At 34.3% G+C, this 14,835-nt stretch overlaps 1 protein-coding gene across 1 annotated transcript in view; it reads right to left on the reverse strand.

The window, feature by feature from the left end:
- Nucleotides 1–12,088, reverse strand: part of LOC150106849 (uncharacterized) — a 99,174-nt gene extending 87,086 nt beyond the window's left edge. Inside the window, exons 1-2 of the mRNA XM_090392767.1 lie at nt 11,842–12,088; nt 4,270–4,416 (exon numbers count right to left, since the gene is read on the reverse strand). Of these exons, the coding sequence (XP_090248893.1) occupies nt 4,270–4,416; nt 11,842–12,085 (391 nt within the window). The 5' untranslated portion in view covers nt 12,086–12,088. The remainder of the gene's footprint in view (nt 1–4,269; nt 4,417–11,841) is intronic.
- Between the last annotated feature and the right edge of the window lie 2,747 nt (nt 12,089–14,835).

Consider the following 14,835-nt stretch of genomic DNA (forward strand, 5'->3'; position numbering starts at 1 on the left):
GTGTAAAACTAGCTAAACAAAAGTCCTGGGAGGACTTTGGCAAGAATATAGAAAATAAATATCAAGAAGGTGGCAAAATATTCTAGAGGTTGTTGAAGAAGCTTAGGAATGGAGGAAAGAGTGCTGTAAAAGGAGTTAGAGATGATAAAGGTGACATGAAAACAGGAGAAAAAAATATCCTTGAAGTATGGAGTAATTACTTTGAAAAACTGCTAAATGAAACAAGCAGTGATGACAGCATAGTGGTAAAAAACACTGACCAGGCATGCAGTCAGGAATACATATCCATACTTGAAGTAGAAAAAGCCATCAAAGGCTTGAAATGTGGAAAGGCAGCTGGAGTAGATGATATTCGACCAGAAATGCTGAAGTATGGTGGGATAAGAATCTTACAGTGGCTGCACTGCATAGTTCAGAAGGCCTGGACAGAGGGACGAATTCCTGATGATTGGAGTAGAGCTCTCATAGTACCCATTTATAAAAAGGGAAATAAAACTGCATGTGAGAATTACAGAGGTATTTCCCTACCGAGTGTTCCAGGCAAGATCTATGCAAGTATACTTGAGTAACGGTTGAGAAGAATTGTGGAAGAAAAGCTTGGTGAAGAACAAGCTGGATTCAGGCCAAATAGAGGCTGTCAGGATCAGATCTTCACTTTACGACAAATAGTCGAGAAAGCATGGGAATATAACAAAGATCTGTATTTGAGTTTTGTCGATTTGGAAAAGGCATATGACAAGGTGCCAAGAGAGAAGCTATTCAATACGCTGCAGTTATATGGCGTCAATTGGGCATTATATCAAGCTATACTTAGCCTTTATTTGAGTTGTAAGTCAGCAGTTAGAATTGAAGGAAGTACAGGAAGATGGTTTAATATTAAATCTGGTTTGAGACAAGGATGTACATTATCCCCTCTGTTATTCATTATCTATATGGATCACATTATGAAGGAAAGTGGTATTAAACATGATATCAAAATTGGAGATGTTAATGTCAGCTCTTTGATTTATGCGGATGATGTTATACTTCTAAATAAATCTGCTACAAGTCTGCAAGATTCTCTGACTAAATTGAATGGCTGTTGTAATAGATATGGTATGAAGGTCAGCAATAAAAAGACAATGACAATAGGCAGAATCATTGAAAATGTCAACTGTGTTGTGAATGGAAAACCTGTGGAACAAGTAAAACATTTCAGCTATTTAGGCACGATGTTTACTGAGGATGGTAAATTAAATATAGAAATAGACAACAGAATCAGCAAAGCTGGTATCGTGGGAAGTCAATTGAATAAATTTATATGGAATAAGAGAGAAATTAGTCAGAACACTAAATTAGCTGTTCAAACTGGTGTTCAAACCAGTTTGAACTTATGGATCTGAGAGCTGGGTCAGAAGTAAAACACTTGACCAAAGACTAGAGACCACAGATATGAGAGTCCTGAGAAAGATCACAGGCATGAACAGATGGCATCAATGGCAATATTATATTAAAAACGAGAATATTAGGAAAGAACTTGACATTGTCAGCATCCAGGAATGCGTTAGCAGAGCTAATCTCTGGTGGTATGGTCACTTAAACAGAATGGGCGAGGAAAGATTAGCAAAACAAGTGTTCTCTGCCATGTTGGCAGGAAAACGGCCCAGAGGAAGACCAAGATATAGGTGGATTGATACAGTACAAAGTGCCTTAGACGATAGAAATATAACATCTGATAATGTTGGAGTCTTGACAAGTAACAGACTGAGATGAAAAGCCAATTTTTTTTTTTTTTTTTTTTTTTTTTTTTTTCCCTGGCGAGGTTGATATGAGTTAAGGGGATAAAAATCCCTTCTTGTTTTTCAGCCAGTAAGCGAAACTAAGATCGAACACTACGATCTGTAACGTTTCATGCCGACGAACTGTCAGCGTATCCAAGCGTAAGTGACCACTTGGTAGTGCCACACCACGGCCAACTCGTTGCAAAGGTGAAGCAAGCTTCCTCACTGTTCTTGATATTTTTCTCATAATGTAAAACACAGCTCTTAAGAGATGTAGTACTGTTTTACATTATGATGAGAGGTCACTACCCAGACCGGTTTCAATCTTTTTTTTTTTTTTTGAGGTCTCATCAGTGAGTAGCTAGACCTTGTTAATAATATCAGAGTTTAAGTGAAGAAGACTTACATACTTTTGCTATACGATTGACCGAAAGGTGTGTCACTATATTTCATTATAACATAGTATAACTAAGATGAAAAGCCAAAAGGCTATTTTTTTTTCTGGCGAGGTTGATATGAGTTAAGGGGATAAAAATCCCTTCTTGTTTTTCAGCCAGTAAGCGAAACTAAGATCGAACACTACGATCTGTAACGTTTCATGCCGACGAACTGTCAGCGTATCCAAGCGTAAGTGACCACTTGGTAGTGCCACACCACGGCCAACTCGTTGCAAAGGTGAAGCAAGCTTCCTCACTGTTCTTGATATTTTTCTCATATAGTGACATAGTGACACACCTTTCAATATAGTGACACACCTTTCGGTCAATCGTATAGCAAAAGTATGTAAGTCTTCTTCACTTAAACTCTGATATTATTAACAAGGTCTAGCTACTCACTGATGAAACCTCAAAAAAAGGTTGAAACTGGTCTGGGTAGTGACCTCTCCTCATAATGTAAAACAGTACTACATCTCTTAAGAGCTGTGTTTTACATTATGAGAAAAATATCAAGAACAGTGAGGAAGCTTGCTTCACCTTTGCAACGAGTTGGCCGTGGTGTGGCACTACCAAGTGGTTACTTACGCTTGGATACGCTGACAGTTCGTCGGCATGAAACGTTACAGATCGTAGTGTTCGATCTTAGTTTCGCTTACTGGCTGAAAAACAAGAAGGGATTTTTATCCCCTTAACTCAAGTAACAGAACTGATTTGGAGGAAAATTGTAGATAGGAAATTAATAATGATGTAATTTTTTTCATGTAGTACTATCATATCCTGTACACCCCTTGAGGGTACATAGCAGGAATTTGATGATGATGCTATGTTTGAATGCATATATTCTCTGGTTGGTTTATTTTATAGTGGTGGGAAGAAAATCCCAAGTTTCTAGCAGGAACAACCCTGTTATCCCTCTGCATAAAGCTGGCTAAGTCAACTTCAGCTGATAACTTTATAAACGTTTCTTGCATCCTAGAAGGATATGGATGATCTTTTTAATCCGAAAGGCATTGTTACTACCAGCTAAACCATAATAAATTACTTTCAGTTAATAAAAAAAAGATACATAAACATTGCTAACCACAGACAAATCAACTGTCTACTTTCCCTTATGGGGAAATATGGTCCTGCTTGCAACATGACTTTGGTTGAAATACAGATTGTATATTTGTGAGGCAGTGCAGGCTCAAACTCTGAATTGTGGGCAGTCTCATAAAAACCAACTGATAATGAGTGTTTAATGTGTCTATGTGATATTAAACCAGATAAATGATATGAAATTTTATTGTATCAATATGTGGTTTAACATCCTCTCACATCTTTCTTATAAACATATTTACCTAATTATTATTATAGTACAATTTTAAATGAGTACATCTGAAAGATGGATGTCTAGTATGATTCCAGCTTTTCCTAAAATATGTTCAGCCATGAATTATGAAAATTATTGTGAAGTGAACTGTTAATCCTATCATGTGTTCTATTAAAAGCAAAAATAAGGAGTCACAATCTAGATCTCTAATGAAATTTTGAGAAAGAGAAAAATCCAACAAATTCTTTGGCTATAAAAAATATTCACCCAGCTGATATTATATATATATATATACATACATACACACACACACACACACAGTATAAAATAAGTTCAGGGAGGGAACTTCAGTGTAAATTAATAAAAGAAAATATGTTATACTATGACGAAAATAATTTTTAGTAGAAGAGCTAGGATAATTTTTTTTTTTCCATGAAGTCAGACCACAACACAGATCATGAATTCTGAGCAACAAAGAATACCAAAATGACTAGTACGTAAGAGCATATTTGTCTTCTGGGTCTGAACTTGCTAGATTCCCCATAAACAACAACTGATAGAAAAAGCAGGAAAACGTTGTTTCAGTCTGCCAACAAAGTTTCCTAATCATTATTTTTAATTACTGATACTTATATTAATAGAATTAAAATTATTATTCCCATAAAATTAAGTTCAAAACCTGACTTGAATAAATAAATTACTATAATTATTTTAAATCTTGATTTAAATACATTCTCACATTTTAGTAAAAATAACACACCTGTGTAACATCCTCGTTTAGAATGCTTAGTAGGAACACAACATTCAGCTCCTGATTCTATCAATGCCTTAAGACAACCATAATGACCCCTTTCAGCAGCCATATGTACAGCTGTCACATCAAATCTGTCACGAGCATTTAGATCAGCTAGAAGTAATATTTGAATACAGTGATTTTCATTAATAGTATGAAATATAGAATTTTGAATAAACTTTAAATAAATTGTACAACAGTTCAGCAAAAAAAAAAAAAAAAAAAAATTTTTTTTTTGCTGAACTGTTGTACAATTACAAATTTTCTGAAATAATTACAGTCAGCAGCTAATTATAACCCTTTCAAATTTCAACCCCAATCCCACAGAATAAATTTTTCTTCTTTGTTCATTCTCTTTATTCACTACTGGCCTGTGGAACAGCAATAACTAACAAATGCATTACTTTTGTCATTTTGATACTGTTCTACTGCTGAGCCTATGAAGTTTTTGAAGTTAAATGGTTTATTGAATTCAGCTATAATCATTCATCAACAACTTTCTTCAGTACACTGCTAGACAAATGCTTCTATTTTAGCTGGTCTTATGCATCTCTCCACCATAAATGTCCATAACATCTTGCTATCTCATCAGCTTTATCATAGCTTATATCAAAAGGCACTTCAGGTGTTTAAATATTTTAAAATCCATCTTTTCTATCTTTCTTTGTAAAGTAGCTAGAGATGTGTTACCCATGTGACTCCTGATAAAGTCCATGTCACAGCATTTTTTTATGAAATTGAACTTCTCACGAAATCTAGATGTCTTCACTTTAAAAAGGCCTTCAAATATTGTAGTAATCTAGAATTTCTGTCAGCAATCCCAGGAAAATTTTTATACATTACAGAATGCAACTTCACCTTCATAGCACAATACGAATTCCTTGAGTCATTTGTCTTGGAAAGCATGTATTAATTGTTTTTAGTTGACTGCTGAAAGGAGCAAACTGATAAGGCAGTACTTCTTAATATCCTCTCTGTCCCTTTTTTTAAAAACTATGAGAATGACATGATTCCAACTCTTTGGTATTCTCTTCCATCTTAGGCACAATGTATAAATTTTATTTAACATAATTATGGCTGTTTCACCACCTGCTTTCAGAACTTCTATTGGTAGTATCTCATCTTCACCTAATGTATTTCCACTACTCGTGCTATCCATTGCATACTGAACTTTTTTTAAAACACCAAAGCATATTTCTTCCTCTTCCATTTGGAGTAATTAGATTTTTGTTTTCATACTGGTTTAAGTTTGGTGCGCACACACACACACAAAAAAATGATATCCATAAGATATCATTGTAGTTACTGAATAACTACAATGATATCTTATGGAGTAAACAGGTTTATAAACAAAGAAATATGTTTACACATAATGATATGAATAATACAATCACGAAACACAAGAAAGATATTTAATTAACCAAATATTTCGGTCTGGAAATAGACCATCTTCAGTGGCACTACAAAAACAGTTTTAAAAAAATACAAGGTTGAATACTAACAATAGATCTATTTAAAAATAGAACAAGCTGCATGATTTTATATATCACTAAGTATTGAAAAGAATATTTTTAAGCAGAGACATGATTGAAATAAAGATATTAATTAATAATATTAAATAACATGAAATTAATATGAATTAATGAGTTATCCTGATTAGACTTTCCCAGATTTTTGATATAGATATACAGTCATTCTGATTCAGGTTAGGATGAAGTAAGGCCTCTATGCTTTCTTTGAATCAAATTTATTTCAAATAGTTGTTCAAATTTATAATGGGATCTATGTAAGAGGTGAGTTTTGACCAAAGGATGTTGTGGTTAGTTTCAATCCCATGTTTAGCTAATCCAGATTTTTCAGGTTTGTTGTGATGAATGGAGGATTGATGTTCTTGGATTATTTTTATTAGAGAACGTCCAGTTTGTCCAAAATAGGAGAGATCACAGTTGCAGGGAATTTGATAAACTCCAGGAAGAGACATAGTTGAGCTTGTCTTTAGGAGAAGGATAATGGGAAGATAATTTGATAATAGGTGAATACGTAGCAGTTAACTCATTTCTTCAGAATTCTTGCGATAGGTTCTGAAATCCCGGAGATGTAAGGAATTGGAACTCAATGTATTGAATCTTTGTTGTTTTGTGGTGAATTATAAGAATCGAGAAGATGTTGAGTACTCTTTTCGGAAAAGCCATCGAGTTTCATGTGTTGTTGGATAGTACAAACTGGACGTTCTCTTGAAAAAAGAATCCAAGAACATCAATCCTCCATTCATCACAACAAACCTGAAAAATCTGGATTGACTCAGCACTGGATTGAAACTAACCACAACATCCTTTGGTCAAAAACTCTCCTCTTACATAGATCCCATTATAAATTTAAACGTTTATTCAAAGAAAGTGTAGGAGGCCTTACTTCATCATCCTAACCTGAATTGGAATGACTGTATATCTATATCAAAAATCTGGGAAAGTCTAATCAGGATAACTAATTAATTCATATTAATTTCATGTTATTTAATATTATTAATTAATATCTTTATTTCAATCATGTCTCTGCTTAAAAATATTCCTTTCAATACTTAGTGATATAAAATCATGCAGCTTGTTCTATTTTTAAATAGATCTATTGTTAGTATTCAACCTTGTATTTTTTTAAAACTGTTCTTGTAGTGCCACTGAAGATGGTCTGCTATTTCCAGACTGAAATATTTGGTTAATTAAATATCTTTCTTGTGTTTACATGATTATATTATTCAGTCTTTATGTCACAAGTATCCTTAAAACATCACAATGATATGTACATCCATAACTATCAGTGGAACCTTGGTCAAATAAAGCATTAATGATGGTAGATTACGTGTTTGACTGGGCCACCTTGTTTTTCAAGACAGGTTTCATAGCACATGTAAAGATTCTCTGTCATCTCGGAGAACAAGGGTTGGGACATCTGCAATTGTATCCCTCAGTTCATCAAGACTTGAAAGCAGGTCATGGGAAATACCCATTCCTTCAACATACTGCAAACGACGGCATCAAGTGATGCAAGATCAGGAGAATGTGAATAGGGTATGGGAATTCTGTGAACCTCCCAGGGAAGTGTTCTGATAAATAGGCTCTAGAACCACATGATGTGAAACAAGTTGCTCCATCCTGTTGGAATACCTGTGCATGAAATGGAATGGAATGTTTTTTGCATGACATCCTATTCAAATCCTGGAAGAACAGAACCAACACATTCTCAATGTATCATTTGCTATTCAAGGTCATGGTTACGCCACCCTCTTCAATGAATTAGGGCCACAATTATTTTATGAAGAGGTTTCTTTTTGACAAACTGCTCACAAACATGATTGAGCAAATGGCCTATGACAACTCCGTATGAATGAAAATAATGTTCAACAATAAACATCTTTTCTTCTAATGTCAACACCACTGCTATAGCTAAACATAATGGTGCAGACTCTACATGTGCTCATCTATTAATATTAATGTGCATGCCATTGAATGGCTATCTCATAGCGTGTGTACTTTCAGTACTTTTTTTTGGCATACCACATAATTTGGCATAGAAGGATTCTATTTTTCTTATGATCTGCTCTAATCCCAAATCTAATTATTCTATGATCTTTCTGATATTGCCATTATCATCCCCACTTTTCTTTTTATTATCATGATCTGCAACCTGCATCCCTTAGGTATCTTCAATTAATATTTTGTAATTCTGATGTTATTCTTGATTACTTGTTTCTGGATCTTCTTGGTTTTCTCGTCTTCCTGAAATCCAGTAATTAGTATAATAAGTATCCAATATGGTGTGATCATGAAACAATATCTTTGAAATTAAAAGCATTAAAATTTAAAAAAAATAAATAAGCATTTTCACAGTCATTTATTTATTTTTTTTTAGAGAATCTGGAAATCTTGCTCTAGAAACCAAACATGGAACTTTTCAAATCACTCCAGGCCTCCAATAAGCAAGGGTCTCACACTGGGTAACAAAATTTACGTCACACCTGAAGACAACCACAAACATGCCACATGATTTGAATAGACAGCTTGTCAATTGGAGAGCAAGTACAAAGCCAACCAGGAAGCATCGAAATATGTTTCCCATGCTAGGAATCAAACTTGGACTGACTACCTAAGAGACAAGAATCCAAAGCACAAGACCACTTGTAAGAACAATATCGAACATCTCTACTTCAACTTCTGTCACCCAATTAATACAATATGGCACCTCTTCAATCCAAAACACTTTTAGGAATAAAATTGACATTCATTCTCTAACCATATCGCAAGTTATTGAAACCATTAAAAGAGTCACTGCTGATAACCAAAACATCATAATCGAGTGGATATCTTCATTCATGCCATCCTGTGGCACTCTTACTGATTACCCATTCTCCTACACATTATTATGAGCTTCAGCTTTCAGAATATAACGAGCCAAAAATAAAATGAAATCACAAACTAAAATAATGAAGGAATTCATTCTTGAACCTTATATATATTAAAAAAAAAACAAGCCAAACTCTCCTTGCTAACTTATTTTGCATTTTCTTTTATAACATAAATTTTAAAAATAATGCAAAACTGTAGGCTATTTGTTTACAAATCAAACAAAAAAACATTTTGCACCATGGCCATCACCCTTTCAAGATTTAGTGACTATATGATATTTCAAAACAGGGACATATACAGAGTAATACATTTGTCCTGCTTATCTGGTTGCCCTATCCCCATTTCTTCTCTTTATGCGAGTTGTTTGAATATTGCCATGCATGTTTCTCTCTCGCACACACACACTGATGTGCATGTGTGAGAAAGCATCAGGGATGGGAAGTGTCTTCCCTCTTAATCTGAGGGGTTAGCCAAGAGCTCTTGGTGTACTGAAGTTCTGAAAACTTTCTCTCATGAGAGTTGGTTGAAAATCTGCAAGGATTGTTTTTTTTTAATCTGTTGTTACTTCGTACCATGCCTGAGAATTTAGAACTTTTATGTACCACTTCATCTTTATACAACATTCAGCAGAATGTATGTCTGACCTGTCAACTATTCTCATATTCTTACTGCATTCTATTGCATAACAGAGCTTCATTATTGGCTGATTAGCCTACCTCTTCCTCCCCTGCTTTCTGATGATTTCATGCGATTTGCATGACTTGTGGTAAGTTTGAGCATTTTTTTGCTATTTTTACACCTTTGGAAAACAAGGATTAAGTTACACACTGGCTGTGAGATTTCTTCTGTTATGTGCACCAGTACAAATATTTTATTTGTACTGGTGCAAATATAATATTTGTAAAATATGTAAAATATTTTACATATAGCAGATGTAAAACAAACATGCATCAATTGAAGTAAAGCATATTCATAATATGATTTATCAGCACATTCCCACAACATTTAAATGTATTTAAAACTTTTTTTTTTTTAAATGCAGAAGTGCTCTTGAACTGCTAATTGCTTAACACTATCGTTCTAAGATAGAGTTAAGGGAGGAGGGGAAGTGAGAATGCAATCATTTTAAATCATTAAAACATGAAAAATAAAAAAAAATCAATTTTTCAATGATTTTTATAAAAATCTCCAGATGTTATTATAACAGTCCTGCTGCTTTAAATGAATAGGAATTAAATGGCTTACTTACAGTATAACTTAGTTCTTCGTTGACATAAATAATCATACCAAAGAGGGAATAACAAAACCACTGTATAATGATACAAAACAATGAATTCAAAAGCAAATTTTCATATAAAAAAAATAAATAAATAAATAAAAAAAATAAAAAAAAAGTTGTCTACCATGAAGCAGAGAAATAAGTCTATAGTCATGTTAAGTGAAGTGAATAACTGGATCCATTTCCTAAAAACAAGAGAAATTCACAAGAAAAATAACTTCAGTTCAGATTATCTTTAATCAGTTTCTTCTTGCAAAATTGTTTATTTCATATCTAGTAAGGAATTTCCACCTTGAATATAACTAAATTTCTTTTTAACATGTTTTAACACTGTATTCACTTAAGTGAATGATACAAAAATAAAGTTCTATTTGTATTACATACAAAAGTTTCTTGAGCTTAGGTAACGAACATTTTCAAAACACAACTAACAATTTCATTTTGTTTAAGACAATTTAATGTCATCTTAGTTAAAAGAATCATTTAGTTATAAGTGTAGTTTAAGTCAATATTGCCAGTACATTCTCACGCATTTCATTATTTGGGTAGTAACACAGTGGAGACATAACACAGGAAGGTGTTACTGGTATTGGGTAAACATCTCATCTGGTTTTTCAATTTTTTTTTTTTTTTTTTATAGCTTAGATGAAAGCCTTCCCCCAATTATCTAGCTTTAAACAACCCTCAGTGAATATTACTATCATGTGACAAGGAGTCGGTCATCGAGAGAAGTGGGAGGCATTCTGCTCTACAACACACAACTCACCATTTCTACTACTTAATCCACCAACTACACATAAATACTACTACCACCACCATCCTCTACCCACAATGCCATTTATTGCCTATTACCAATAGTATTTTTAACTGTGTGTTTTCTCCTGACTGATCTGTCTGTATGTAGGATGAAAAAAACCTGGAGTTTCGAGAAGAAACCCTGATACCTCCATATCATTGGCTAACTGACCTCCAATTGAAAATGCTCATATGTAAAGATTCTTTTCATCAAACTCATATCCTTTCCAATTAAAGGATACAATGTACTGTCACTCTTCCAATAGTGTAACAAAGGCAGTTAATTCCATTGCTGTTGATATATCAAATAAACCAGTAATACATCTAAAATTTGCCTCATACCTTGCTACTAACAAGTCATGCAGCATTAAATTGGTATTTATTCACTTACTCTTCTTTTGTAAATACTATAATGATGCTGATCTTTTGAATTCCTCACTGGGAACATCAACATCTTTCTATTCATTCTTACACAAAAGGTACATTTCTAGAAGGAATTCAAATCCTCAGCTTATTAGTTGGAAATCAGATATCTACTTTCCCATGTGCCTTCAAAATATTTTTTAACTAATATAACAGGGCCATTTCATATTTGGCATTTATCCAATTAAATAGCATACCAAACAAAGTCTTCTGTAATCCTATGTGCATGAGAAGGTATTTAAATATGATAAACTACTACTACATCCTACAATCAAAAGTGATTCACAATACTTAATGCAAATTAAAGTTTGACATTAACTTTTGGTTTTTGGTATATAGTATTCATTACGTAATAATGATGTCTCTAACATTCCTACTAATAAATAAGAACACGAACCTGAATAGCAAACTGGACTTTCAAGTTTTCAACTAACCTTTTCTGTTCGCAATTCTATCAGCACAGTGAAATCACCTTAAACCAACTTTAGATGCACAATTTTCAAGTGTTTGTATTTTACACACCATTATTTTTTTTATATACGTACTTATTAGTGAAAGAAAGAAAAAAATGTTATGACTCACTATTATCGTTTTCCTATATATATACAAACTAAGATGCAATACAATCACATTTAGGCTTACCTCCGCGGTCTATCAAAAGTCTAACACAAGATAGATGACCGTGACCCGCTGCTATCTGTAATGGAGTAACATAGTTCTTAGAAGCATAAAACAAAGATTTATTATATTCATCAGCATTAACTGAAACACCGCCATCTAATAAACGTAATACTTCATCACAGTCACCAACTGCTGCCGCGTCAACTAAACTTTTTCCCTTCTCAACATCCTCAAAGTATCCACTACCTCTACATATGGTAGCCATGTTCTAATAAAGAGACACACTGATGTCGCTATTCCAAACCTGCGATCTCCTAACGATGATATATTACACACATGGGGGAGGAGAAATATATATACAGACATCATTATTTTTTATTCCTTTCTTAAAATAGAAAGGAGAATTTCTTGTTTTAGCATCATATTTATTATTACTATTAATATGATATAAAATATTTATCATTATGAGATTCAGCCTGTTAAAGCTTTTCAATTCAAAATGTCTCAAGAATCATTTCGTATGAGCAATAACAAAACTATACACGGTGTCATTTGCAAAATAAATATAAATAATGAAACTGAATTCGATTTCGTCAATCATCAGACAATTTATATTCTTTTTTTTTTTCAACGGGATTTTTGAACTTGAGATAAATGGGCAAACCGGTTTGAAAACACAGTAATATTCAGTGATGGGCACTGGTATCACTGTTATCGGAAGACTTGAAAAACTATCACAGGTATGAGACATAACCCAGGAAGTGAAGGGAATTAAATTATGATGGGAGGAATGGTGAGAATATGTATGTAAAAGCGACAATGTTATGTAGCTGTGCTGATTACGGAAATGTGCATTATCATGGAAATGATTACGAAGAGAGAACTATTTCGACACTACTTTGTGTTCTTTCAGTTCTGATCCATCAAACGTGTGCGAAGATGTTGGCATATATAAAGCACCAGATAAGAAAAGAGATCTGCAAGTTGTCCAGCTGTGACAACTTGCAGATCTATCAAGACGCAGACTACAGACAAGAGTATATAAAAGAACATGCAGGTGGATTATTATGTCTGTACACGAATACTAGGAGTATCAGAAACAAAGGGGTAGAATTTGTTGCCTTTGTCAATATGTTGAGACCTTCAGATTCTAGACATTAGTGAGATCTGTCTGATTCTGGGTATCAGAATCAGACATACCAACTGGAACAGAATGTAAAGAGTACAGTATTTTAGGAAGGAATGGACAGCATAGGTAGGAGGAAGAGAGCTATTAATGATATTGGATGACTTGAATCCAGTTAGTGTTGAGACCTATGATTGTAACAGTAGCAACAGTTTTTCATGTGGCAGTGAGTTTGAAGCCATCTGGTGTGAAGTGGAATCTAAAAAGATGAATTACATAATGGGGTGTTGTTACAAACCTGGTGGATCGGTTGCTAATGATGAAAAAAAATGCATCACCGAATAAATACGATCGGGACAAAAAGAGTAATCATAATGGGGGACTTTAATTATTATTATTATTATTATTATTATTATTATTATTATTATTATTATTATTATTATTATTATTATTATTATTATCTCGGGCTACTCCAGGGAGTCTTTAAACTCATCGAGGGAAGCCCTAAACATCATGTCCACACAACTATTCGACATTCTCACAGTATCTATCATACCTTGCCTTGAACTCGCTCACCGTCATAGCACCCACAACAGACTCTGGCAGCTTATTCCACTCATTTACCACTCTAAAAGTAAAGACCTCAGCTCTAACACCCCTGCTAACCACACTCTTGCCCAGCTTCCATAGGTGTCCCCTAGTTCTCTCACCACCAGTCCTGATCTCAAAAATATCCTCTGTATTAATCCTATAGAATCCTTTTAGCAATTTGAATGTCTCAATCATATCTCCCCTTTTCCGCCTATCAACTAGTTTCTGCAACCCACAAATCTTCAACCTGTTCTCATATGGTTCATTCCATAGACCTGCTATCATCGTAGTCTCGCCTCTGGATCCTCTCCACCTCCTCCCCATCAAGAAGGAACCGAGGTGACCAAATCTGGGCACAGTAGTCGAGATGAGGTCTTATCAGGGCTCGGTACAGAGGTACAATAACTTGCTTGTCTCTGCTCGTCAAGGTATTTTTCAACAATCAAGTGAGTCGATGAGCTGATTTAGCTACTTTCGCAATGTGCCCCCTATCCAAATATTTATTGGATAGCAGTTCAATTTCATGAGAAGAATGAAACTGAATTTATTGAGCTGCTGTGAGACACTTTTCACAAGCAGCACATAGCAGGAGGAACTCAAGGCCATAGAGTGTTAAGATTTGATAACGGTGTCAGGTGTTTCAGTTAAAGACGTAACTATTGATCATGTGGCACTCACTTGGGAAGCGGCTAAGTATATGAATGTTCCATTTAGGAAAGGTTACATACTGAACTATAATGCAGGAAATGATGACTGAGGAGTATACTGAGTTCAGCGCAATGGTATCTGTTGCTGGATTGGAAGAATATCGACAGTCCAATGGGAGCATTTAAAAAATACTTAAATGATGCGATATCAGAATATGTTCCTAGAGTTTGAAGAATAAATAGAGTAGGATTCACGTGGATGTGTAATGTTATCAAGCAAGAGATTAATAAGAAAAGGATGATGTGGAAGGAATTTCGTGTGCATAAGGATGATGTCCGCTATGAAAATTATAAGCAGCAGAGTCACAACTCTTGTATGGAAAGTAAGCCTGCGTACAAAAAAGAAACTAGCGCTGCGAGCTAACGATAACTCCCCAAGAAATTTATCGATATGCTGCAAGTAAAAGTAAAAGAAAGAATGAATATGAAATAATAACGCTACTGAATGCAGATATTGCGAGGTGAGTCAGGTTTTAGCAACTTGCTCACATTCAGTAATAATGTTACCTTTGGGCTATCAAGGGAAATGGATACACATTGATACTTTTGGATTTTTCTAAGACACTTGACAGAATTCAGCATAGAAGACTG

The sequence above is a fragment of the Typopeltis vanoorti genome, chromosome 5 (genome assembly GCF_054136105.1).
Source record: "Typopeltis vanoorti isolate ZY-2024b chromosome 5, IOZ_Tvanoo_1.0, whole genome shotgun sequence".
Classification (NCBI taxonomy): domain Eukaryota; kingdom Metazoa; phylum Arthropoda; class Arachnida; order Uropygi; family Thelyphonidae; genus Typopeltis; species Typopeltis vanoorti.